We start from the raw sequence: 27,668 nt of genomic DNA, 5'->3' as shown, positions 1-27,668 counted from the left end.
TGTAGAGAACATCCAAAGAGAAGCAGGAAGAGACAGAGGGACAGGAAGAAGAAAGCCGATAGAGAGCGAGAGAAAGAGAAAGTCCCAAAGCAGTGAGAGTTGCACAGAGAGGAAAAGGGGGCCCACGTGTCTAAAAGTACAGACCCTTCTGATGGAGTTTTAGTTCAGGCTGGTGTTGACCCTTTGTCATTTGGGACACAAGACCTAACTGCTCCCAGTTAAGTGAACTTGGACTGTTTATTTTATTAAAACAATTAAACTGGCACTTTACTTGGAGTTTCCAACCAAATGAAGCCCTGAAAAGCATCAATACCACCATCTGCAGAATTTTTCTCAAATAATACCTAATCATGCCATAATAACCCCCAAATTCCAGAGTCTTAGAAACTATTCACTTTCATTACAAACAGTTGTCCCCACCCGCTCTCTCACATGTGTGCGCGCGCGCGCGCGCGCGCGCACACACACACACACACACACACACTCACCCTCCACTCCCCACCCTATTTCCCCACATCAGGCATAACTCCCCAGTTAAAGGGACAGCTGCACACAGTGATCCTTTTCTATAATCGTCACCGCCACCTTCCCCCGCCCCGACCGGCAGCCACCGCCTTTCTCCGGGATCGATTGCCAGCCGGCCTGCCCCGTCCAGCAGGCCGCACAACCCTGCCCAGGCTGGCAAGAAAGTCAAACCACTGGGTCAGTGTCCAGAGCGCTCCATGTGTGAACAGCTTGGCTCGGCTGCTTGAAGAGAAGGGAGCTCCTCAGATCCCAGCTCTGAAACCCAGATCAGAAAAGGAAGCTGCACTGTGGCCCCCATACGCTGCCATTGGAAAAACTGGGGGATCATTATTACCCGGCGCTTAACCAGGTGCCACCACCTAGAGAGCACAGCCAGTAAGCTCTGGAATGCAGAGAAAGACATGCAAGGAGAGAAGCTGAAAGAGGAAGGGGGCAAGAGGGAGAAGACCCCGGGAAACAGTAGCAGGTCCCCAGCAGAGCTGCACCCTGCTGAGAGCCCCAACAGGGGGCCATTGTTTCCTACCTCAGGTGGCGCTGACGGTGTCTGCCACCAGGCAGCCTCAGCCTCACTCCTCTCCAGCACCACGGGCACCCAGCACTGCTCCGGGAGGCAGAGGGGACCTCTAAGGACTTCTAGGTGGTGGCAGAAACCAGCAGATTTCCTCTCTGCCCTCGGGCTGCCTTTCTCTGAGGCTCGAGTGGAGGTTTGCAGACTTTCTTTTCTCAGGCTCAGTCCCGCCCTTGTTCTTGCTCAGATAAGCTCATCACGTTTTCCCTCAGGGCCCTCTGTGGCCTCCTGTCCCAGCCTTCCCGGTTCAAAGGGCACCAGGCCACACCACCTACCAGGCTTAGCATTTCATTCGCTTCAATTAAATTTTCCATTAACTTGGTCTCTGGCCAGTATAGATTTTTCCCTTTAAGCTTGCCTCTAAGTTCAGATCACTCAGCCCTCAGAATCAACCTTATGACTCCCCTCTGGTCCATTTAAGCACATTTATATTTTTTCTCCCCTAATGAGATGCACAGAAACCAACCATAATTTTAATGCCTGACACCTGAACTTCTGTAGTCCTCTCAAATGTTTCTGGTTTGCCTAAGACTTTGTGCTAAGCCTCTGGGTTGATTTCCTCCTGTGGAAATTTTGCCCAAAGGCAATTTTGCCCAACGCCAGCCATTTGGGATAATGAATGCTCTTCCAGTCTTAAGAGGAAAGCAGGTCCTATAATCACTCTCTATATGGTCTTGCACATTTGCCCTGCCTCTACCCGAAGTTCTTGTGGGAACTCCTAAGAGGTGAGGGAGGGTGAAGACAGGGGGACACCTTCCACAGTCATGTTCTGTTTCCTCAACAGCCACACACTTTCTGGTCTTTCTAGAACTTCAAGGAAATTAAAAGGGGTCCTCAATCAGGAAAACATTGGAATCACCAGAATAGAGGACATCTCCGAAGCTTTGGTTCTAAATGTATATCTTGACTTTTAGGAAAGCTCATGATACTTTGCAGCATTCCTCACGCTGGTATAAAGCAAGCTGCCATGTTGTGAGATGCTCTGTGGAGAGGCCTATATGGCAAGAAACCAACAGCTCACAGGAAACTGAATCCTGCCAACAGCCACATGAATAAGCTAGGAAGTGGATCCTTTCCTAGTTCAGGATGCAGGCCGGTATGAGACCCAGAGCCAGGGGACCCAGTTAAGCTGCCCCTGAACTGCTGACTCACAGAAACTGAGATAATAAATGTTATTTGAAGCCACTAACTTTTGGGGGTAATTTGTCACATAGCAATAGATAACTAATACAGATGAGAAAAGGCCATTTGTTTCATTTCCCTTGACTCTGCATATCCAGGTTGGAAATTATAATTATTAATTCAGTAGCAGTGAGGATGTATCTGCTATAGAATACCTATTCAATTCTCTGCAAGGAAGTTTATGGGATTTTTTTAGCAAAGGGTTTATATTGCTTGTGTATGAGACCCAGAAACTACCCACTAATAGGAGAGAGTTCATAAAGTTTATCTTTATATAACAACTTAATTGGATCACTCATTCATTTAACAATAAGTATTGAATACTTATCTTGTGCTTCCTCAGTATCTACAGGTCTCAGAAGAGAACTTAAGCCTTGCAATGCAAAGAGAGTCACTAAATCACTGAACATTGAAGTAATCTATTTTAAATTCTACAAAACCCAGGCCTTTCTCGAGAGGTTATATTTTTCCCTTTTAGTTCAATGTTTGTTGTTGTCTGTTTGTTTGTTTGTTTTTGAGATTTTATTTTTTTAAGTAATCTCTACACCCAATGTGGGGCTTGAACTTACAACCCTGAGATCAAGAGTCACACACTCTACCAACTGAGCCAACCCAGCGCCCCTAGGTAAATGCTTTAAAATATGTACAGATATTATAAATTAATGAATGATATAACTAGAAACACAATAAATAACTTTTCCTACATGAACTCATATTATACCCAGGGGCAGAAATAAAGTTAGGAATCCCACGCTGGCAAATGCTCCCCCTTTCATGCTGTAGGAGCTGTGGCTGGGCTTCTCCCAGACCTGTCCATCTGAAAATACAGGAAAGGCCTTTGTATTTGCCGTAGACCGTAGGGACATTCCTCTTTTACCCTTTCCATCAAAACTTTCTCAGAGGATTCTTAACACATGAGCTTGATACTGATCCTTTGTTCTCCTCCCAAGTGACCCTCTTTCCAACACTTGGCTTGAGAACAGGACAGCTCATTTTGTTCACACGATCCCTGGCTGTAGCAGGGTGAGCATAGCTCTGAGATATTCCAGTCACTGGCCTACACTGGGAGACAAGCGGCTGCAGGGGGATCTGGAGTAACACACCTTCCTTCTTTTTTTTTTTTCTTCTCCACCATTCCACATATTATTTAAAATACCAGGTCAAACGATGCCAAATGTGTGGTGGAGCAGACCACTGTGTGTGGGTTTTGTGAAATGAAAGAGCTCTCCTAGAGTCTGGAATGATGGGCTCTGCCTATCCTGGGGATGTCACCCAGCAAGGGTGTACCCAGAGCACAAGGACAAGGATGAAACACTCCTTGGGGCCAAGATAGGAAATCCAGAAGGAGAAAAGAGAATTGATCTTGGAGTACAGCTTCTGCCTAGATTTTGTTAAATGGGGGTTGGGGTTTGTTTTGTTCTTTTATATCTTTGGTAGACAAAATGACACAGGTGTACCACAAGCCACTTGTGAACATCCATTTTGTGCCATCAGCCGTCTGAGTCAAGAAACAGGACGTACACCCTACCGGCAAGTGTTGGGTAATAGGGCCCTACTGACAACTGGCTTGAGAGAAAAGCAAAGGGTCAGGGAAGAGAAGACCTGGGCTCCATTCCCTCCCCACTGCTGCCTTTCTGTGTGGCTCTGAACAATTGGCCTGACTCTGTGGGCCTCGGTGCATCACCACTGGAGAAGCTCACTAAATGTTTGCTGACTGCCTAAATGGATGTTTCCATGTAATGGAATTTATGCCACTTGATAAACTCTATTTCCTTCTAGAAATAAACAACCTTTTGGAAAGATAGTTATTCCCTGTATATTCATTCCCTGTAGAGCTATCATATTAGATGAATTTGTACTTCAACAAGGAAGCAGATTTGATTTCTAAAGGCTGGGTACATAGGTTCAACCATAACGGAGCACATTGTGAAGGTCTGTCATTCCAGTAGTTTTCTGGTGCCTGGCTCAAAGACCACCAGCCAAGGAAGAAAACATTACGCTTCGAGAACAAATGTCCTTCCTCCTCTCCTACCCCCTACCATCTGTGTATCAAAAAAGCTACTCAACCAAAAGTAAACAGTTTGTTCCCATCATGTTAAAACTTCAAAAGGCAGGAAACCAATCACTAAATTAGATCTTGCAGGAGAGTTCAGTTATCACATTTGCGGTTTCCAGAGATCTCCCCAACCCTTGGTGAGCAATTTGTTCTGTTGCGTTGCACAGAATTTAAGTCAGTAAATATTTGCTGCAGACCCGTTACACGTCGGGCTCGGCCGGGTACTACGCGGCCCCGCCCCCAAGTCTACCCGGCAGGGAGATGAGATCTGGACCCAGATTCTTGCAGTATGGGGCAGCATTACGTGTCATTGAGGATGTATAAACAAGAGTCTGGGAGAACAGACGGACATCTTCTGGGATTCGGAGAAGCTTAAAGGGCAACAGGGACCCTGCTGCAGAAGATGGCCAGGCCACACTGAGGAATTTGCTGTCGTCATTCTTTGCTTTCTTTCAACCTTCTCACCAGTGCAGCAAACCTCCTCTTTCTCACCCAGACTGCACACCTACCACCTCACCTAACCACTCTGCCCTCCCCCCATCTCCTCTCCAGCCCATGGACACCTCCACAGGACATGGGATCATCCTCAGTGACAACACTTATATAGTGTCCTAGCGCACATAGACTCATTTTACTGCAAACCTGAACTAAATTTCCCTAGGTGAGCAGAACTCTGCCAGCCCACACTTTAACACTCAGAGTGTGGTCCCCAGCCAGCAGCAGCCCCAATACCCGGCACCTGTTAGATATGCGGACTCTCAGGCCCCACGCCAGTCCTGCTGAGGCCAGAATCTGCATTTTAACAAGATGCCAGGTGGTTCGGGAGCACATTCAAGTTTGGAAAACACTGGCTTGAGTTTATTTATAATTGAGACCTTTTCTTTTCAACATTCGAAGGTACAGTAAATTTCCCTGTGATCATCACATGACTTCTGACAGAACCGCAAATGTTATCAAATCCATGTTTCTGCCTCCATTCTTGCAAAGCACCAGTGAGCTGGTCTTCCTAAAATGCACACCACATTTGGCTGTCGATTAATAGAATTGAAGGGAAATGACTGATGTTCCTGATTTCCAGCCAAGAACTCTACCTTCCGGCCTGGATTCGGGCAGCCGAGGAGGTCTGAAGTCTGGTTTGCCCCGGACACAGAACAAAGATCACAGAAGAAAGTTTATATTCCAAAGGCCTGAGGAAGAGATTTGAAAGATGCCCTCTCTCTGTTCTAATGTGAGCCCCTCTGCCTTGGGATCCACCTCGGCGGGGGCGGGAGACCCTCACTGGGACTCTTGGGGCACCTTGACCTCATGCTGCCCAGAGCTAGCCTCTGCCACCTCCAGCTGTGACATCTTGCTCCTACTTCTCTGGGTTGCCAGAGTTACCCCTAATGGCCTAATAAGCGGGCATCTGCACTTGTCACCAGTAACAGGGAGATCACTACCGCTCAAGCAGTCCCTTCTACTTCTATGACTTTTCCAAGTTCCCTACAAATATCAACCCCACCTGACTCCTAAAGGAGCTATCTTGTGAGAGTTCTACCTGGCTCTTCAGCTGCCAAGTTGTCTACCTGGGAGAGTATTCCTTAAATCCACACTTCCCAGACTTTAATGTGTCTTCAAATCACCCGGGATCTGTTGTTAAAGAGTGTGGGAGGGCCTCTGAGCTCTTGCCTTTCTCAGGTGATGAGGATGCTTCTGACCAGAGTTTGAGAGGCAAGACCTTAGGTTTAATTAAATCTATCACCAGAACCACAGAGAACAAACCCACATGACCTGCTGCTGTATACTGGAATAGAAAATCATGTCTTCCTCCAAATCATCCTTTTTTTGGGGGGGGGGCACAAATTTTGTTTCTTTGATAGTGTCTTACGTGTCACAGCTTTGCATTTTCTTATTGTCTAATCAAGTGTCTTCTGGAAATGCTCTAATGAGTGTGAACAAGTGTGTGTCACCAAGCCTGATAGACCATCGCTTTAATTGAACAACATCGGGGCGGAGAACAACCTGGTTCAAATGAGCTCAAGATTGCAATATTGTTTTGGAATGATGTTGGTCCTCCAGATGGATATGGAACCTAAAATCAACAAAGACTTCCGTCCTTTCCCTCTCACACGTGCCCCTCTTGCCACAAAAGTGGGAAAGTGAGTATAAGCCAGTTCCTCATCTGAAACAATAATAACTTGATATGTTGCCCTTTTAGGGAAATTTGAAAGGACAATCCTAAAGAGGCAATGTCTTAATCTAAAGGCAAACTCTCTAATGGTGTCATTTTAGGCTCCACGGCAGACTGGTGGAAAAGACATGTGGCAAGGGGGCTGCTTAGAGCGTACTATGACGTGGCTGCTTCTTCCACTTTCCTTGAGACTCCCAGACACATGAAGCACACTGCACTTGGTTTTGCAACACCTAGGGCATGAGAAACAACTTCCACAAGGTTGGTTGATTTGGGGGGAGCCATTCATTTTTCAAATCAGCATGCTCTAGGGAAAGGCTCACGAAGACAATTCAAGTTATTACTTCCAAAGCCAGGCCAGCTAGGAAGAAAAGGAGCTTTCAGGGAGAAATAACTGTACCTACACTGCTCCAGGGAAAAGACTAAACCGTCCTCCAGTATGGTGAGCTTGGAAGGGGAAAGGATATGGTAGAATCCAAGGCAAGAGTTTCCTCAATAATTACTTAAGGAAGGCTGGAGGGGGGCTCCTCGGACAGGATGTTAAAATGAAACCATTTTAGTTTCAGTTTGGGCTGAGGCTGTAAGACAACAGATACCCCAAATTAGTGTGAAGTGTACAGATCTTGAAAAAAAAAAAAGGTGGAAAGCCAGCTTTGTACCTACAGATGACCACCTACATCATGTCTGCAAAAGAAATATAGAGGTTGAGAAACAGGTTGACTAGAAGATGAATTATGGAGAGAACTGTCCAGTGTGCTCCCAAGGGCTTCAATGTGGCCATGTGAATAGCTTGATATCTGTCCCTGGAGTTGAGAGACACAATGGATTATTGTTTGATTCCCATGGGAAATCCAAAAGTCTGGCTACGTTGATCAGAGAACAAAACAGAGGTGCCTGCAGGGTTCAGCCTGCCCAGAGTTTGTCTGGGGAAAGGATCATGTGTAGTATTTGTCAGGACCATATGTGGGCCATCAGAAGAGAGATCTAAAGTAAGATCATCTTAGGACTGCAGGACTGTGTGGTGGCACAACAGGGCCTCTGCAGAAAGAAGCTAGAGATGTGTTTCCTACAGATTTGGGGGTGTGGAAGGAATTATAAGTGACCAGCCAGAGAAGAGTTATATTTATTTGTTCATGTCATGGAAAGTGCAAGTGAGAGATGGTAGGATCACCAATATGCCCATGTAAGAGCCCACAGGATGAAGAATCAGCTTCAAACACCTGCAAATTAGGGTGTATGATGCCAACTCACTACAGGATTAGTCAAGTAAAAACTCTCCTACCCCTTACCTCACTTCTGTCCCCTACTCCGGTCATGAAGGATTCAAAATCATTATTAGCTAAATATAGGAGGGGGAAAAAACACAAGGTTAAGTGTGAGGTGGAGATAAGCCAACTGGCCTGAAGCAGATCTGAACTGGGAATGGGGAATAGTTATATCTTTGAGTGAAATTTAAATTTTGTTCTTACTCTGACCTAGATATACTAATTGTTGACTAGAGAATGCTTTGCTACCTGAAAGGAGCAGGAAAAGTCATAAGATTTGTCCAAAATTTCATCCATGGATGGGAAAGAAGTGGTCCCACAGGATACATTTAAAGGAGAATGGGAGACACGAATTATGTGGCTTTATAATTATATCCTATGGGTCATTGATTGTTCAATGTAACAGTGATTCAAGGGGTTTGCAAAGTGAAATCAGACCATTCTGCTATTCTCTTTGCAAGGTTCGCTAGAAGATGCATTAGCTTTAGGATATGTTCCTGAGTCAGCTAAGGCTGACAGGAGAGGCCAGATTCACACTGTAAGAACCAGAAGGAGGATTGTGCACGAGCAATACTTCATTTAGGAAATGGAGGCCCAGAAAGAAGAAAACATTTTCCCAAGCTTGCCCACATAGAGACATCACAAACAAACAAAGCAAAACCAAAAAACAACAAACGTATATAGTACCTGCTAACATAGACTATATTTAATTAGATACCTTTATTTGTAAAGGCCAAATTTCTTACTGATCCCAGATCTTAGAGACATTAATGTAAAATTGTAAACAAGGTTCTTGACAGTATCTGAAAAAAAAATATATGCTAAGAATCTAAGTTTATCCTTCTCTGCTGTCCTCTTAGGCTTACCATATAGCCACTCTTATTATAAGCATCTTTTTTTTTTAAGCATCTAAGCCTACCTGTGAACACATACCTGCAAATGTATTCACTTTTCATTACGAATACTGGTCACTCAATACCTCAATACTTCAAAAACTTCCTGAACCTTGTGTATTTGCCTTATCACAAGACAAGTTCTCCCATGGTTGTTGGAGCATAAGAAGTTTCAGCAAATGTTTATAGAATGACATAATGACTAGATTCCAGTTTCACTGACTATGTGTTCTTTATATATCAACAATACCGCTTCCTGACAAAGAAAAAAGGCAACATTTCTGCTAATCCTTGGGAACCTAGAATCCAGAACCTAGAGTCATGTTTAACTTTCTGCAAATCCATAACTCAGGGCTGCTAAGCAGAGAAGGAAAACCTTCTGTGGGTATCTTGAGCAGACAATGTTGTGACAGCTTTGGCAGTGTGGCCCCTGTGTGCCCTTGGTGACCTTCACACTAGCTTTCCTATGCTGAGCTACTCTGCAACAAAAGGCACTCAAGCCCCTGGCTCACTTTCCATCCTGTGACGAGAGAGACTCTGACTCTTAGTGAAAAACATATTTGATTCGTGGCCTGGTCAAATCCCTGCAGTAATAGACACTCTGTTTATTGACACGGGTGGGTATCTGAGGCCCCCAAGCAAGACCAACGTAATCTGTTTCCTTATCCCTAGTTTCTTCAGGATTTATTAGTTCCTTACTCTGATAGTCTTTCAACTACTCAACAATGATACATAAGTGCCCAAGAGTCTTAGAGGAGAGTGAAGAAAATCACTCATTATATGTGATGTGGTCTCATCCAGATTCTAATAACATAAGCCTAAACGCTATAGCATCAGCTCTCAGTAGCTAGAGTGATCTCTTCCCACTGCAACCTGGGTGAAGACTGTCGAGGTACCTTCAGTCTTGGCCATTCCTGACTGCTCCCTGGGATGGACGGTTGGCAGAGAGGCCGCCTGTGGGCCTCCAGCAAGAGAGCTCCCAGGAGCTCGTGGGAGGGCAGGGACACCTGGGACCACCCGCAGGCACAGGAAAGACAGAAGGACAAAGCCTACCTGACTCCATCCTGCCTTCCTTCTTCTCCTGGGTTTCCTCAGAGCCACTGGAGCCCCTGGGGAAGGGCTGGTGGCTGAAGAGGTCATCACACAGAAGGCTTCGGCACAGCTTGGCGAGGAAACGGAGGACGTACCCGATGCTGTTCACCACAGGCAGGCTCCGCAGGTGCTGTTTCCCATCGAAGGATGCCGACACTGAAATGCCACAGAGACAGCAACTCAGAGCGGGGCATGAGAAAGCCACAAGTCCCTGGAAGGAGGTTTTTGTTTTTTCAGTTGTGTTCTGTTTTTAACTAAGCTTTATTCAGATTTCGCCTGTGTTTTCACTTCATGTCCTGCGTCTGTTCCAGGACCTCATCCAGGAGACCATGCTGGGTTTAGTTGTCACGTCTCCTTAGTGTCCTCTGGTTTGTGACTTGTTCTCAGACTTACCTTGTTTTGCATAACCTTGATAGTCTTTGAAGAGTACCAGTCAGATATTTTGTAAAATGTCCCTCAATTTGGGTTTGTCTGATTTTTTTTTCATGATGTGACTGGGGTTAATGTTTTTGGAGAAGAAGTGAAGTGTCCCTCTCCTGTTATCAGATCAGGGGTACATGATGTCCCCACGACATCACTGGGATGTCAGCCTTTATCACTTGGCCAGATAGCATTTGCTGCATCTCTCTACTGTATTTTCCGTATTTCATTCTTTGGAAACAAGTCACAAGTTCCTGCCCACACTCAAGGGTGGTAGAGGGATTAAGGTCTACCTCTCAAAGAGGGGAGAGTCTCTGTATTACTTGGAATTCTTCTGAAAGAAAGAACCGTCCATTGTCCTCCATTTATTCCTTCATTCCTTCATTTATTCAATAATATCAGTATAGACTTAATATATTTATTTTGTACTATGGGTTATCCAATATATGTTATTTATTTTGTTGCTCAAATTTTGTCTTTGGGACTTTTAGTGTCCTGTGTCCCTATGACATGCCCTCATTTTTTTTTTTTTTTAGCAACTCTTTGGTTACTGATACTTTAATATGCCTCAGTTTCATCTTGCATTTTCCCTGCCCCTGCCCTAATTTCAGCCATTTCTCCAACATCCTTGGTTCCTTGTTATTGAAGAGTGATATTTAGAAACTAAGATTTGGGCACTGGATATGCTCATTGATAGATAGGTCTAGATCTAGACAGATAGATAGGTCCAAATAAACCTGAGTTCATGCTGAGGTCTCTAGCTCTAATCCAGCATCACAGAGTTTAGGGTTCTTTCTACCTTTCTCGGGGAGGACTCTTTAAAAAGAAGAAGAATCTCTCCATAATGATTCTAGATCACATTCAATTTCTACAGGATTACCAGAATTTAGAAGAAACATGTTTCTTCCAGCATACCCCTGTCTGTAACTGTCCTCACAGCCCTCTCTTACCCCATGAAGCTTGCATACCAGCTCCAGTGTGAGGAACACAGAAGGAGACCCTAGGAGGACATACTGCCCCCACCCATGTCTCCGCCATTCATTGCTAACACCAAGAGGCTTTTTACATTTTATCTCCCAAAGACTGGCACATAACAGGGGCTGGGCAGGGACAAAACCAGAGGTAGTTTTGATTTCAGAACTAGCACGAAACAAAACATTTTAATTAAAAGCCAAAAGAATCCATTTTTTGTGTGTATAAGCTCTTTATAGTTTGACAAGAACATTCATATCCATCATTCTATCCTATGAGGACAGTAGACAAGAGGTTACTATCCCAAGTTACAGATAAGGAGACTGAGAAGAGGGTGAAGAGCAGTTTTTCCAACTCATGTGGCCTCTAGGTGGCCCTTGCCTGTCATGTTAATACTCCAAGTGACTCTGCTTGGGAGAGCTGGCAAAGCACTACCAACAGGCCCACGAAGGGGTTCACCCCGGCAACTCAGACACTCTGGAAATTCCCTCTTTTAGTGTGAGTGTCACTGTTTGCCTCCAATATTTCAGAAGAATAAGTGTGATGGAAACTGAACCCATAGCAGGGGAGTCTGGGTCATCAGGCCTAATCCAAAAATCAAGGTGCATACATTCCCAGAGGTGCCTGGAAGGACCACCTCCTCGAAGCAGCCATGGCATTTGCGAGACCATGAGGCCTATCCTCTGGGATAGCATGGCTCGGGCAGGGCATGCAATACTGCTCCCTTAGCCCTTGAGCTGGCCCAAGGCCCGCCCATGGCAGTCTGGTTCCTTCAGCCCAATGTGCCAGCACCAACGTCACCATTTTCTGTGTTGTGCCATGGGAGTGTTTAGAAAGCAGTGCCCTGAGGGTGAGGTGGAAAGTGGGAGAGTCCACTTATCCTTGGGCCCCTCTCGCAGCTTGCTGAGCTTCCATATTTGCCCCCAGTAACATGAAGGACCCCTTGCTGCTCTGGCACCTCAAGGAGGCAGCATGAAGAGTCCCCTGGTGCTACTGCATTCTCCAAGACACCAAGACTGAGTGCTCAGCTCTGGACTTCCTGGGAATCCCTCAGCCAAGGGAGAGTTGGCAGGGCTCTTCCCGGGCTTGTGTTGTGCCAGGCACTGCAGAACCTGCTCCCCAGTGCCAAGGCCCCTGAGGCCACAGAAGAGCTGAGCAGGAGAGCAGGGAAAATGGGCTCAGTTCTCCCAGCTTAGGGGGAGGGGCCGTGAAAAACTCAGTGGGATGGAATTCGCTGAAGAGGGTGGGCACACAGTACAGGAAGAATTTTCTCTTAGCACTGTGTCTGTGTCTTGAGTCCTGGTATTCAGCAAGGAAAAGGACAAGGCTCTAAACCTCAGAGGGAGTCCAAGTTGGAGAACCTGGCTCTCAGAAAAATACCACAATGGCCAGTGGGATCTCAGAAGGCTGACAATAAGACTCTCCTCCTACCCTCTCTTGATGCAGTACCTCTTCCTCTTGTCTCTGCTTGCCTCTGCCAAAGTTTCTTAAAAGTCACTCTGGGTCAGCCACATGCACTGGACTTTGCCAAGTTCTATTTTAGTCAGTTACCAGCAAGTCAGACCCCCCTTCCTGCCCAGAGGGAGCTCCAGAAGGTGGGCAGAACCAATCACAGCTGGGGAAGCTGGTTAGACAACCTCCTCACCTCCAAGCCCTGGGGATCTCAAGTTAAATAAAATGTCCCTGCTTGGGTTCTTCCTGACACAGCGATATTAGATGCCCCTCTCCCCTGACCTACTCTTGGCCAGCAGGGTCATCTGCACCACCCCGTTGCTGGAGAGTCTTTACCTATTCCCTGGTGATACAGAGGTCATGGCCTTGATGCTGGGCCAAAGAAGACACCATGCTGTGCCCTTGGAGTCAAGACATTTGCAAAGGGGTGGTGCTCTGAGGCTTAAGGGCAGGTGGTAATAACAATTGTTTAGAGACTTGGGTAAGGCAGAAAGAGCCTCTACAGCCAAACATATGAAGAGGGCAGCACTCCCAACTCTGCCTCTCATCTTAGGTGACAACTGCCACTCCCTCTGGAAGCTGTTGGGGCAGGGATGAACCTGGAGGATGGTGGTAACAATGGGAGAAGGGATTGACCCTGAAGGGCTTTTACAAAACACAACTCACCCCATAAGAGGGGCTTGAGACCATGAGCTTCCCCACTGCCCTGCATGGTGATATGTACCATGAAGAAGGAATGAGGCAGAGCAAGGAAGAATAGTGACATGGGCTGATATTTTAGACCAAGTGTTCAGAAAAGGTCTCCTGGATAAGGCAGTATTTGAGTAGAACCCTGAAGGAAGTCCAGGAGCAAGTCAAGCATGGACAGCTGGGGGAAGAACATTCCAGAAAGAACAGCAGGTGCAAAGACCCTGAGGCAGGAGCATGGTTGGAGGATAACAGGGGGAACAGCAAGGAGGCCAGCAAGGCTGCAGCAGAGTGAGGACGCAAGAGAAGTGACCGGGAGATCAAAGAGGTAGGCAGGAGCAGTTCACATAGGGCCTCTGGGCCGTCATGAGGACATGGGCTTTTTCTTGGAGTGACATGAGAGCCATTGAGGGTGCAGAGCAGAGGAGGGGCACGCTATGGCTTCGATTTTTAAAGAACAAAGAGTAGCTGCTGTAAGTGGTGAACCATGGCTGGCTTCTGGATATATTTTGAAGTTAGAGCAATAGGATTTACCGATGAGCTGGAAGCGGGGGGTGGGTGAGAGAAGAGTTAAAGGTGAGCATTCTTACTGAAGTCTGGAAGCATCTTCTCCTCAAGCCCAGAGAGAGGCCGTCAGCACACAAGCTAACCTAAGTCCCCTGGAGCCCAGTGGATGGAAGACAGACCCTGGCCACAGCCACTGTCCCCCAAGCCTGAATATGACCTCTTCCATCTTCAGAGAGACACCCACGTCCCTTCTCATACAACGTGCCCCCGGGCCTTACCTGATACCATCTCACCACCATAGCCTTGTTTGACCAGGGAGAAGACAAGCTTCTGCTGGTGGGCACAGTCAATGCACGCTTGCACGGCCTGCTGCAAGACTGCTGACGGCCTCTCGGGCCCGAAGTGCTCAGGGAGCTGCTGCACCTTCCTCCTCTCCAGGTATGGCCCTGCGTTGGCTTGCTTGTTGATGTAGAGGCAGACTGTGGAAACAGAGCCATGAAGCCCTCAGCATCAGGGGGATCAGGCCAGGCGGCTGCTCCTGTGTGCATGGAGGATGCCTCAGCCGTGCCACCTTGGCCCTCACCTTGGGAAAGGCTGAGAAGAACACAAGTGGGACTGATTCTTCCCAATGTAAGAAGGAAAAGGGGGAAAAGAGCCAATCACTCCCAACTGCCAGAGGCTTGCTCTCAAGAGAACCTCTTGGTTGGGAACAGATAGACAGGTTGGTCCCCTGTGATGTACTCGAATCTGAATCGCAGGCAGTAATGGAGACCCATGTGGACCATGTGTATAAATGTGTTTCCATACTGGAAATGCACACACCAAAACCTTCCCTTCTCCTCCAAAGGAGCTGTTAAGCTTACATGTAATGTTTGCCAATTTTGTTGTTGTTGTTGTTAACCTTCAGTGAATCAGAAAATTAAGACACGGCTGCTTATCCAAAGACTATATATTCAGTGAAGTTTTAAGGAGAGTGGTATTTATAATCTCAGAGATTTTAAATACTCAGCTGCCCGTTTAGGGAAGCCCAACCAATGGTCCCCACACTTTTAAAGTAATATACCCCATCAGTAAACAAATTTGGAGCACATGCCCCAAAAGGTGTTTATTTTTTTATAGGTTATATACATTCTTGACTATTTTAATATATTGCATGCATTTTAAAACATAACCAAGAAATAGAAAATTTTTAAGTAAATATTAATAGTAGGTGTCATAGTTTCTTCCCCATGTTAACAACTCCTTGGCTGTCTCCGCCCTCATCCCAGGATATGAGGAACTTACTTTGGGGGCTATTAGTGCAAAGCAGTGTTGAAAAGGGACATTAAGGGGACAACAATAGGATTTGGAAAGGATGAAACAGTAACAACAAAGGTGAAGAAAGTTTTTGTTGAGCATCTACTCTATTCCAGGCACTTTGGGCACTTTATCTTGTTTGATTCTCAAGATGGGCCTGAGAGTGGGGTATGATTACTTCTTTACTAATGAAGGAACCAAAGCTTAAAGGGTTGGATCGCTGTTCTAAAGTCTAAAGTGTAATTAGTGGTACAACAGGGACTCCAGACTTTCTGATGTCAAGGCCTGTGCTCTTTCTGCTCTGCCAGGCTGCCTTCCCTTGAACTCATCCCAGATGATTAAGGATATCTAGGAACTTCATGCCAGGCACTGTGCTAAATGGGCCCTATGGAGAAAATGGTGAACTAGATTCACACAGTCCCTGGCTTCCCAGAGCTTTGGGCCTAGCTGGCAAGGCAGAGCTACTCAGAGCTCCACAGGAAGCCATGTGGGACCACGGCTTCGAGAGAGACACTAGGGAAGTGCTAGGAGGGCCCATCCTGGGGACCCTGGCAGGAATCAGCGAAGGTTTTCTGGAGCAAGATATGCCTGAACTGAGATACAAGGGAGGAGTAGGGTGACCAGCGGGAAGGTCATTCCAGATAGAAGGAAGGCAATATCCTGAAATCCTATGGGGCAGGGGTGGGGGAGGGGGCACTTCTAGGGACTGAAAGGAGAGCAATGTACCACAGGGTTCCATCGGCCAAATTAAGTTTGATTTTCACCTAAAAGCAATGGGAGGGAATTGAATGGATTTAAGTGGGACAGGAGTAGGGATGGCTTGTGATGAGGACAGTTTATGTGTGTGTGAGAGAGAGAGACGCCATCCTGCTGCTGGTACTTTCATGATGGAACTCTTTGTTGATGGACACCCCATGAGAAAGACTGGACTGAGCTCTACTCTGACTGGATTGGAGCCACCAGGTGGGGTTAAGAGAGGTTAGGGTCCTTAGGGGATCTGGAAGCACAAACACAGAGATGGAAACTCTTCAAGGTGGGCAGGGTCACTCTCGGTGGAAAGTAAACCTGGCTCTGAAAATAAAACACCAGGCCACCACACCACTCTTTCTAGTCCCACCCCAAGGCAACCAGCTGAACCTGAGATGCATTGAAAACCAAGTTTCAAGTAATCCTACCTGTGAGACACTTAAACTAATATTCTCAGAGAAATCTGGTTGTCCTGCCTGCCAGCTAACACACTAAATCCTTCATTAGAGCTATCCCAGTGGCAGCTCTCCAGTTCACAAAGTAACTGCTAGATGGCTGGCTGACCATCACAGCCTTAGACGTCATTCGGCTGACATACCTGTGAGAGCCTGTGGGGCGGCCAAGCTGGGTATGGTGGCTGCATCCTGAGGGATGGAGCTGAGGTCGGGCTCCGGTGTGCTCCGCGGAGGCGAGAGGGCTAAAGGAGTCATAAGAACCCGAGACTTGAGCTGCAAGACAGAGCCCACTTAGTCAAGGAAAATCTGGAAATGCTCCCTACACTTGCCCCAAATTTTTCGTGGATGTCAATTAGCCACTGCTACTCTATCATGTTTCCATGCCTTTTTATTGTGCAGCTAAGGAAGTTCAGATTCAAGTTCATGTTCAAGATTCATGTTTGGGGTCACACTCAGAGGTCAGCTCTGCATCCCACCCTTATACTGGAGTCACCCAGGAAATGATTGTGTCAGGCAGTGAGTGTGGGGACACAAGAGGCAGGAACCATTGAAGCGTATAAGCTCTCTGAGTGCAGGGCGCAGGGTAGAGAATTCCCAGCCTGCAAATACCTAGAATTCTGTGGTCAGGGCTTTCCCAACAGCCACCCCGAAACTGACCCTGAATCCCTCCTCAGTCTCTGATGAGCTTTCTGCTCTCAAAGATCACTGGATCCTGCCGGAAAAGAGAGCAGAAGACATTCCTCCAAGGGGCTTACATACTGCTCAGTGTTTATTTCCTGCAGTGGAGACTGTCAAGGGCGGCCCGAGTGTGGATATGACTGTGTTGTCGGGTAGTGAGAAGCCGCCGCCTTGAAGGTCTCATTTGAAATCACAAATGAGGAATTGAAATTTACTGTTATGAAATAAGATGGAGATGACTGGTTGGTTGATTATGTCAATGCCAACAAGTCACTCTCTGTACCAAGATTTGACAGAAAATCTTCTAATCCTCATTCTCCACCAAAAAAATAATGAATAATGCAGTCACTTCACCTCTTCACCACTGACCTGTGTCTGTTCTCTACTACAGACCAATTAAATCAATCTCTGGGGTGAGACCAAGGCATCAGGAGTTGTAACATGTACTCAGATGATTCCAATACATAGTTAAGGTTGGGGGCCACTGCTCCACTGCCTTTCAACTTTAAGGTTCAGTCCCCTGGAGGGTCCTATTAAAATGTGGATGGATTCTGATTCAGGAAGTCTGTGGTGGGGCCTAAGGTTCTGCATTTCCCAGGCAGTGCTGATGCTGCTGGTCTGTGGACCACACTTTGAGTAGCAAGGGTGTGTATTTTTTTGTAAATATATATGCCGACCCCACCCATATCCTAACTTGCTTCCTGGATTTTTAGGATAGAATAATAATGACAGTCTTGAAAAAACAGTATTCCTACTGCTAGTTATGCACTCATTCTACATTTATTCATGTATTCACTCAACAAATATGTATTGAGTGTCTATTGCAAGCCAGACACTCTTCTAGTTACTAGGGATACAACAGGGAACAAATCAGACAAACGTCTTTGCCCTCATGGAACTGACATTCTGTTGGGGGTAAATAGACAACAAATGGAATAAAGTACATGATATAGTATATTAGAAGGTGATAATAGCTGGAGGTAAAAATAAATAGAAAAAGGGAATAGAGTGTAGAGTTATACTTTAGATTAAAATCTTATTTATTTTTTTAAATGTTTATTTTTGAGAGAGAGAGAACGCGCACAGGTAGGGGAGGGGCAGAGAGAGGGACAGAAAGAAACCCAGGCAGGCTTTGTGCTGTGCTGACAGCGTGGGATCTTATCCCACAACCATGGGATCGTGACCTGGGCTGAAATCGAGAGTTGGATGCCCAACCAACTGAGGAAATCAGACACCCCTAGACTGAAGTTTTAAAATAGGGTGGTTAAGGCACTTCTTGGGTGACATTGCACAAAGATTCCAGGGAGATGAGGGAGCAAGTCATACCAGTGTCTATGGGAAGAATATTCCAGTGAGTGAGAATATCAAGTGCAAAGGTCCTGAAACAAAAGCATGCCTGGAGGGTTTGTGCAACATAGGGAAGCAATAGTGAGACTGGAAAGGTGAAACCACAGGGCTTTGCAGGACACTGTAAGTTCTTTGACTTACTCTGAGCTCCTTTTTATTTTATTATTTTATTTTATTTTATTTTATTTTATTATTGTGCTTTATTGTATTTTATTGTATTTTATTGTATTTTTTGAGACACAGAGAGAAAGCATGTATGCACGTGAGCTGGGGAGGGACAGAGGCAAAGAGGGAATCCCAAGCAGGCTCTGTGCTCAGTGCATAGCCCAACATGGGCTCAGTCTCACAACTGCAAGGTAATGACCTGAGCCAAAATCGAGAGTCGGACACTTAATAGGCTGAGCCATCCAGGTGCCGCTACCCTGAGCTCTTTAAAGCAGAGAAACTACAGGATCTAAACTAACATTTTAACAATTTGACTATTGTTTTGAGGAGAGATAAAAGGGACAAAAGCGGGAGGCCACTAATCCAGAGTAGATGAGAGATGACGGTAGATTGGATTAGGTTAATAGCAGTGGAGGAGATGAGAAGTAGACAGACTCTGCATAGATTTTCAAGGTAGAACCAGCAGGACTTACTGACACACTGACTGTGGTGTGTGTGAGAGAGAAAGAAGTCAAAGATGACTCCAAGGTTTGAGCTAGGAAGGCTGTAGATAGAATAACAGGTTTGGGGATGGGGGGACAGACTAGGGAAGACCAGAGGCTGGTTTTGGACAGGTCAAGTTTATGATGCATACATGCCAGTAGAGATGTTAAGTAGGCAGGTGCATGTACTAGAGTATGGAATTCTGGGGGAAAGTCTAAAGGGAGATTTAATTTGAGAATCATCAATACAGAGTTGACATTTAAGGCCATGATAATGAGTGAGATCATCAGAGAATAATATGGAAGGAGTGTATAGATGGAGAAGAGAAAAATCTAACCACTGAGCCTTGCAAAACTGCAATATGAAAAGTCTTGGAAAGATGAGGAGGAACCAGCAAGACAAACCAGGAAAGGGGTGCCTGGGTGGTTCAGTTGGTTAAGCAGCCAACTTCAGCTCAGGTCACGATAATCTCATGGTCTGTGAGTTCAAGCCCTGCATCAGGCTCTGTGCTGATAGCTCCGAGCCTGGAGCCTGCTTCAGATTCTGTGTCTCCCTCTCTCTCTGCCCCTCCTCTGCTCATGTTCTCTTTCTCTCTGTCTCTCAAAAAATGAACATAAACGTTAAAAATTTTTTAATTTTTTAAATGTTTTATTTATTTTGAGAGAGAGAAAGAGAGAATGAGTGGGTGAGGGGCAGAGAGAGAGAGGGAGACACAGAATCTAAAGAAGCCTCCAGGCTCTGAGCTGTCAGCACAGAGCCCGACACGGGGTTTGAACTCACGAACCACGAGATCATGACCTGAGCTGAAGTCAGACGCTTAACCAGCTGAGCTACCCAGGCACCCCCCAAAAAATTAAAACAAACAAACAAACAAACAAACAGGAAAGACATCCAGTGGGGCGGAAAGACAACTGGGAGAGTATGGCCTTGTGGGAGCCAAATGTAAAAAGTGTTTCACAAAGGAGAGGGTGATCAGTCATGTCAAAAGCTCTGATCCGACAAGGAAGACTAGAAGTGGCCCTTCGATGTGCAACTTCTCAGCAAGAGAGGTGGTTGTACAGTGGGTGGGATGAGAACCTGATTAGAATTAGCTCAAGAAATAATGGGAAGAGAAGCATTGGGATCAGGAGGTAAAGTCAACTCTTTCAAGGAGGCCTGTCTGAAAGGGGAGCCGAAAATTAGCAGTAGCAAGAAAGAAAAGTCAGATCAAATGGTTCACATCCATTAGGATAGCTACTATCAAAAACAAATAAAAATAAAAGATAAAAAGTAGTGGCAAGGATGTGTAGAAATCTGAACACTTGGTGGTAATGTAAAATGGAGCAGTGTAGTAGTTCCTCAAGAAATTTAAAATAGATTTACCCAGCAATTCAATTTCTGGGTCTATATCCAAAAGAATTGAAAGCCAGGAGGTATTTGATACTCATGCTCATAGCAGCGCTATTCACAACAGTCCACGAGGAAGCAACTATAAATGTCCATTGACAGATGAATGGGTAAACAACAGGTCGTACATCCACACAAGGGGATATTATTCAGCCTTGAAAGGGAAGAAAATTTTGGCACATGCTACAATATGCATGAGACTTGAGGAAATTTGCTAAGTGAAATAAGCCAGTCACCAAAGACAAATATTGCATGTTTCCATTTATATAAGGTGCCTAGAATAGTCAAATGCATTGAAACAGAAAGTAGAATAGTGCTTTCGAGGGGCTGGAGGGAGGAGGGAATGGGGAGTTGTTGTTTAACAGGTACAGTGTTTTGGCTTTGCAAGGTGAAGTTCTGGAAATTGAATGCACAACAATGTGAATACACTGAACACTAGAACTGTACATTTAGAAATGGTTGTGATGAGGGGCGCCTGGGTGGCTCAGTCGGTTGAGTGTCCGACTTCAGCTCAGGTCATGATCTCACGATTCGTGGGTTTGAGCCCCACATCGGGCTCTGAGCTGTCAGAGTCTGGAGCCTGTTGGGGATTCTGTCTCCCCCTCTCTCTGCCCCTCCCCCGCTTGCACTCTGTCTCTGTCTCTCTCTCTCTCAAAAATAAATACACATTAAAAATTTTAAAAAAAGAAATGGTTATGAGGGTAAATTTTATGCTATGTGTCTTTTACTACAATTAAAACGTTTTTAAAAATCTTTTAAGGTTTTTGGTATTTGAGATGGGAGAAACATGTATTAATACTGATGGAAATAATCCAGTCGAGAGGGAAGAAAGGATGATACGAGGGCGTGCGTGCAGAGCTACTAGCTTCAGGACTCTGAATAGGTGAGAGGGGATGAGATTTAGTGAATGGAGGCGGGTGCGTGGGAGGGGGATGGCAAGGCCTGAGAGAGAAACACGGACCTTTCATCTATTTTATTGCAAAGCAGAATATAACGGCCTCGATCTGGGGTGGGTGGATGTGGAGGTGGGAGCTTACAAAAGGTCTCTTCTGATGGCTACTAGTTTCTCAGTGAGGCTGGAAGCTTGAGTGTGAGGACAGAGGAGAGCGTGTTAATGAACTAGGAGGGTAGGAGAAGTGGGGGCACAGGGTGTGGCTGCTGAGCAACGTGGAAGGCACAGTGGGATGTGTGGACATGAATTTAAGTTCATTAAAATGAACTTAAAAGGAGACCAGTCAAAAGTGAGCACACTGGCTGCACCGGGCTGTATGGGTGCAGCATCTGGGGCTCTTGCGAGAGACACTGTGTTCATCAGAAGCTACAATTAACAACAGAGACTTCACCTTATTCTGCATTTAGCATTTGAAAAATTAAAGGGCCCATCACGTAGCAATACACTGCTAAATACTATAAAAACAATCTGAAAGAAACCTTAGTGGTGGGAGGGAGCAGACCAGAAACCTGCTGTGACTGACTTCAGCATGGTTCCCTCACCTACTAAGTGGGACAGGGTTACAGTTACGCTGCCTGTTCTCCCAGATTATGCACTAAGTGTCCCTTTGACAGTCTTTCGAGAAATGATATACTGCCCTGCATGCCTTGTGATGGAGAGGCTGGTGGTGGCAGTGCCCAAGGACTGTGGATAGCAGACTCTGGAAGGGCCTGGCTAAATCCTCCTTTACAGGCTGAAAGCCCTCCAACCAACATACAGATAATGATGTTGGTGGGGAAAAGGCAAGATTTGGCAGGTTGTCATTTTTTCGCCTGTGGTCTTTAAGTAAATCACCCAAAGATCCTCATGATCCTTCCCTAGACAGATGATGATAGTGTCGATGGTGACGATGGTGAGGATGGTGAGGACAGGGAGGATGGAGAGGATGGGGAGGATGGTGATGGTGGTGAAGAAAGTGATGGCAGCTAAGACTTGGGTTGCCAGACACTGTTTACTGTTCATTTAAGCACCATGACCTAATGTTTGCTTGCTATGTTAATATTTATTATAAAAGGATCTGTTCATTGAACCCACCTCCTATGAAGTAATACAATTATAGCTGGTTGTTACTTCTGTCTGTCATTTCTGCCCAGATAAAGCAATTCAAGACATTAGAAAAAGTCAGCTGGTTGCAGGGCCAACTTTCTGAATTCATCCAACCTCTAAAACAACGGTGGGACTTTTGAATAAAGAAGAAAAACTCATGCAACTGTGGGTGGTATACAACGTTAAAAAAATTCTTCTTGATAAAAGAATAAATCATCAGTAGGAATACCTTTGAGTTAGCATTCTGAAATTTCTATCTCATTGTCTAACATAAAGGAAAAAAAAACATTCCTAAATGGGAGTCACATATGATTTTAGAGGGCTCCTAAGACAGAAATGAGCTCAGTGACTAGGAATGTCCTTTGGTGTGATGTGGGGCCCATTCTGTCAGTGGCTCTCCCATGTGGAATGGAGAGCTACCTGTTGCCCAATGTATCCAAGCTTTCCTCTGGAAGGGCATTTGTCTTTGCCATTGCTAGTTGTTGCTGTTGTTGTTTTGTTTTGTTTTGCTATGTTTGGGTTTTTTTTTAATGTTTATTTATTTATTTAGAGACAGAGACAGTGAGAAAGCGTGAGCAGGGGAGGGGCAGAGAGAGAGGGAGGGAGAGAATCCCAAAGAAGCTCTACACTGTCAGCGCAGAGCCCGACCTGGGGCTCAATCTCACCAACGGTGAGATCATCACCTGAACTGAAATCAAGAGTCAGAGGCTTAACTGACTGAGCCACCCAGGCACCACTGCTGTGTTTTGTTTTTTAGGTGGACAAAACAAAACACCATGCTCCTATTTTGGTTTCTAATACCATTCTTCAATAAAAGGAACAAAGGCTCCTTGGAGAAATGGCTGATTCTAGGACAAGGGCAGGAAATACACAAGATGAGCCTGTGGCGTCTTGTCCCAGAAAATAAAGTAACACACACACACACACACACACACACACACACACAATGATGAGGGCAGGTCATAGGAACATGTGAGTCAATCAAAAGAGCTTGTAATGTCCAAATCTAGAACAATATGAGCAATAAATAAAGAACGGGTAATGGATTATAATTCAAAGTATACAGTAAATATCCATGACTCCATACTGACATAAATGAATAATTGACTAGAGAGACACATGGAGGAGACAAACCTCCTATGCATTAATATTCCAAACGGTTTGTGGAGTGTAACTTCTCACTCCTTAAGTGTGGGCTGCACATAGTGACTTCCTTCCAAAGAGGACAGTATGGAAATGAGGAAAAGTAATTTCACAGTGGAGAAACCTGTCAAACACCACCTCAGGCAGGTGATCAAGTCACCATCCACAGTGATAAGCCATGTTGATAGTATGCACCCTCCACATGGCACGATGGGAATAGCACCTTACCTCTGGAATCTTCTTCCCAGAGACCCATGACCCCAGTCTAATCATTAGGAAAACATCAGACAAACCCAAGTTACAGAACACTTCACAAAACACTTGACCAATACTCCTAAAAACTGCCAATGTCATCAAAAACAAGGAAAGTCTGAGAAACTTTTACAGCCCAGAGCAACCTAAGGAGACATGACAACAAGATGTTAATGTGATATCCTGGATAGGTCCTGGGACAGAAGAGAGGAAAACTAATGAATCTGAATAAAATATGGACATTATTTAATAATGGTGTATTATTATTGGTTTACTACTTGTGACAAATGTATCACAGTAATATAAAATGTTAACAACACAAGAAACTAGGTGTGGGGTACATGAGAATCTCTGTTTTATCATTGCAACTCTCCTGTAAATCTAAAGGTATTCCAAAAATATGGTTTATTTGTAAAGTATTAAAAGCAGGATCTGGCAGAATAAACTGGGTAAAATGGAGAGGAAGAAGGGAGGAGAAGCCTCTTTCTTGGACGCATAAGACTGGAGGAAGATTAGGTGCCCAGGATGCTGTGCTGTGACATATTGGAGCTAATCCTTGACCTTCAAAGCCAACAACCCTGTACAGAGGCTGGCAAAGCTGGCACCTTTACCTGAAATTCAAAACCTCAGTCAAACGGGTGTGGTGACTCCTCATCCAGGGCATGGTTTCCAGTGGCTGCCAGAGGGGCTGTGCTTTGCTGGGGAGAGTATCGTGGTGGGTGAAGCAGAAGAGGAAGGAGTTGGTCCCTGCCAGCTGGCGATTCCACCAAAGAGGGCTGGGGAATATGGAATATGGGGGCAGCTCATCTTTCTTTTCCATTTACAGATCCAAAATCAGGGCCTGGAGAGCTTCTTGCTCCAGCTGTCTTTCAGGGAAGACCTTCTCTAAGACATTTACTAGAGAATCACTGGAAAGAGTTGGGGGAGGGGAGGGTTTGTTTGCAAACTGAGATGTGTGGCCAGGGGACGCTAACAGAGGAAGGATCGTTTGATGTAAAAACTGCAGTATTTTTCTAGAACTTTGCAAACGTGGCAGAAACAAAAGTACCAAATAAACAACATTTCATAGATTGACAGCAAGAAGTTGGTAATCTGAGGACAGAGAGTGTGGTTAGGGGACTGCCTGCACATCAGCAGAGATGAACCAACAAAGCAAAATTTAAAAACAAGTTCAGGGTGTCCGTGGGCACCTACATTGGAATCTGTGCTCGAAGTCCAGCTCAGCCACACACCAACCCTGTCTTAAGTCTTGTCAGTTAGGATTTTGGAGCCTGTCCTTCCTCACTTGTGTGAGGATATCAATACCTCCTCACAGGGACGTGACAAGATTTAGACGTAAACATTTAGCATAGGGCTAATGCAAAGTAGAACTTCATAAAGGTTTGTTATTATTATTGCTGATGGTATGGAGAGAGGGCATGACAAGAAGGAGAGCGCCCACATTTCTTCACCCACAGAGTGGACACTGAGAACTGGCATGATTTCAGTCATCAACTACACATTGCTGATGCCCTGCAGGAGAAGAGCCAGAGCACAGGGCTCAGAGTTAGGTCTGGGATTTGAATCTTGGGTCTGCCACCAGTTCATATGGGACTCTGAGCAACTCATTCAGTGCTTCCCGGCTTCATCTTCCAAAGCCATTAGATTGGGTAGATTGTTGGTTTCTAAGTTCTCTTCTAATCCATAATGCGTATATACCCTGCATTAGACTACTTCTGAAAACATCATAGAATTTGAGACAAAAACCAGTGTCAGTGCCATATTTTGAATGTTGAATAGAAGAAATGCGGCATCCTAAATTTCTTTGTAATTCTATTTCTGAAAATATAGAAAACTAGATTATTTGGAGCGCCTGGGTGGCTCAGTCGGATGGGCATCCGACGCTGGCTCGGATCATGATCTCACGGTTGGTGGGTTTGAGCCCCACGTCTGGCTCTGTGCTGACAGCTCAGAGTCTGGAGCCTGCTTCAGATTCTGTGTCTCCCTCTTTCTCTGCTCCTCCCCTGTTCGTACTCTTTCTCTCTCAAAAATAAATAAACATTTAAAAAATATGTTTTAAAAAAAATAAAACTAGGTTATTTGGATCAACTGAAAACAACCACAAGTAATGGATAAAATGTAAGGTTAATGAAAGTACAGAGGGGCTGATAATATATAAAGAATTATCAGGCCAATATATAAGTGAAATCTAGGCCTCAGGAATTGCTGTGGAGCTCAGGGCTCACCCAAAGGGCTACAACCTCAGGATAAAGATGAGCCAGATGTAAATTTGCCCCACCTTACCCCCACCCCCACCTGACAATGAGGGGAGTGTGCAGAATCTCTGAAAAGATACTGCCACAAGCCGAATAGTAATTCGATAGAAAACAGAGTGTTAACTTTCAATGAGTAGAAAAAAATTTAAATACCTAAAAAAAAATCCAAAAGAAGGCAGGAAAGATGAGTAAAAGGAGCACAGAATGAATGAGATAAATAGAACACACAAAATAAAATATACATTTAAACCCAAACTTATCAGTAATTTCTTTAAACATAAATGGACTAAATGCCTAGTTTAAAGGCGAAGATTATTATACTGGATGTTAGGGGTTGAAATGTGTCCCCCAAAATGATGTTGAAGCCCTAACTCCCAGGACCCGTGAATGTGACCTTATTTGGAAATGGGGTCTTTGCTGATGATCAGTTAAAATGAAGTCATTAAGGTAGGCCCTAATCCAATATGATTGTATCCTTATAAAAGGGGAAATTTGGACAGAAACAGTCAAGTACAGAGGGAAGACAATGTGAAGATGCAGGAAGAAGGCCTTCTATGAGCCAAGGTGTAGACTGGTCTTGGATTTCTACCCTCCAGAACTGTGAGACACTAAATTTCTATTGTTTAAGCCACACAGTTTGTTGTACTTTGTTACAGCGGCCCTAGGAAACCAATATACCATATTAAAAAAAAAAAAAAATCATGTTCCCCCTCCCTTCTTCCCCTCTACAGCCCTACTTGAGAATAACTTTGTTCATGTCCCTGCCGTAGCTTTTCTTGGGGGCACATTCCTCCTTTAGACTCACCCTCTTTCTCCACATAAAACTCCCCCAGGGTTCTGATGAGATGCTGTGGGAGTAGAGTTAGGGAAAACTCAATACCTCACTGTGCTTAACCTCAGACTTTAGTCTAAAAACTTGCTTGTTAGAAATGCAAATCAGTTCCAACAACAAGAAGGTTGTAGCCAATGACCTAATCCCATTCCTAGGAGTCAGCCTGTTTCTGGGTCTACCCATACATTCTTCTCCCTGCACTTGAAGGAGAGATTGAACACCTAAGGGATGGAGCAGCCAGTATCCCTTGGCCTGGAGGCCTGCTTTGGCAACATGCCCTTCAGTTAAATCTGAGATCCTAGCTAAGCTATCTTTGAGCTTCTCTAAGAAAATAAAAGTACCCCAATACAATAAACTGCCTACATCACAATGAAGAAAGAAAGGGATGCTTGGAGGTGGGAGGGAAATGGGCTGGCTCTCTTGGGCCTTTCAGAAGTACAAACATGGTGGAGACAGGGTGAGGATGCTGGAGCTTTCTCCCACCATCTCTGTGCTGGGTTCAGATTCTTCTCTGGACCCAGGCAGCCACTGAAACTGGTGAAGAGCAGAGGTGAGGGGCATGGGTGGCTGCTGCTTTGCCGAGGGCAGGGAAGAATGGTTTAATTTCCTCCCGACCGAGGGAAGCTGAGAGAGGAGATGATGAACCTGGTACTCCATGGGTACCAGGAGAGAGAACAAAGAAAAGGGAAAACAAACAAACACTTGATAAAGGGAAATTCAGAAGAATGCATCTATCTGTGAGAATTATTTAATGGGATGCTGTCTCTACGCCCTCTGACCCCAACAATCTTTGATAGAGACC

The 27,668-nt window shown here is 45.2% G+C and overlaps 1 protein-coding gene across 9 annotated transcripts in view; it reads right to left on the bottom strand.

The window, feature by feature from the left end:
* The window catches only part of SCML4 (Scm polycomb group protein like 4), a 124,948-nt gene that overhangs the window by 32,548 nt on the left and 64,732 nt on the right, over positions 1-27,668 (bottom strand). For 8 of the 9 annotated variants that reach the window (XR_006966204.1, XR_006966205.1, XR_006966206.1 and 5 more), the window contains 3 exons: positions 16,431-16,560; positions 14,068-14,268; positions 9,713-9,907 (listed from right to left, as the gene is read on the bottom strand). Coding sequence is in view for 4 of the 9 variants with exons in the window: in XM_047102365.1 (XP_046958321.1) it covers positions 9,713-9,907; positions 14,068-14,268; positions 16,431-16,560 (526 nt within the window). In the remaining 5 variants the exon portion in view is untranslated. Of the gene's footprint in view, positions 1-1,048; positions 2,812-9,712; positions 9,908-14,067; positions 14,269-16,430; positions 16,561-27,668 lie in introns of those variants that run through there. The other variant, XM_047102368.1, reaches the window with a different exon arrangement.

The sequence above is a fragment of the Lynx rufus genome, unplaced genomic scaffold (genome assembly GCF_022079265.1).
Source record: "Lynx rufus isolate CCGP_SWC_20201006 ecotype Redwood Valley unplaced genomic scaffold, mLynRuf1.p SCAF_6, whole genome shotgun sequence".
NCBI classification, from domain to species: Eukaryota; Metazoa; Chordata; class Mammalia; order Carnivora; family Felidae; genus Lynx; species Lynx rufus.
Note: the sequence above shows the minus strand (reverse complement) of the source record. Positions and strands in the feature narration are given on the sequence as shown.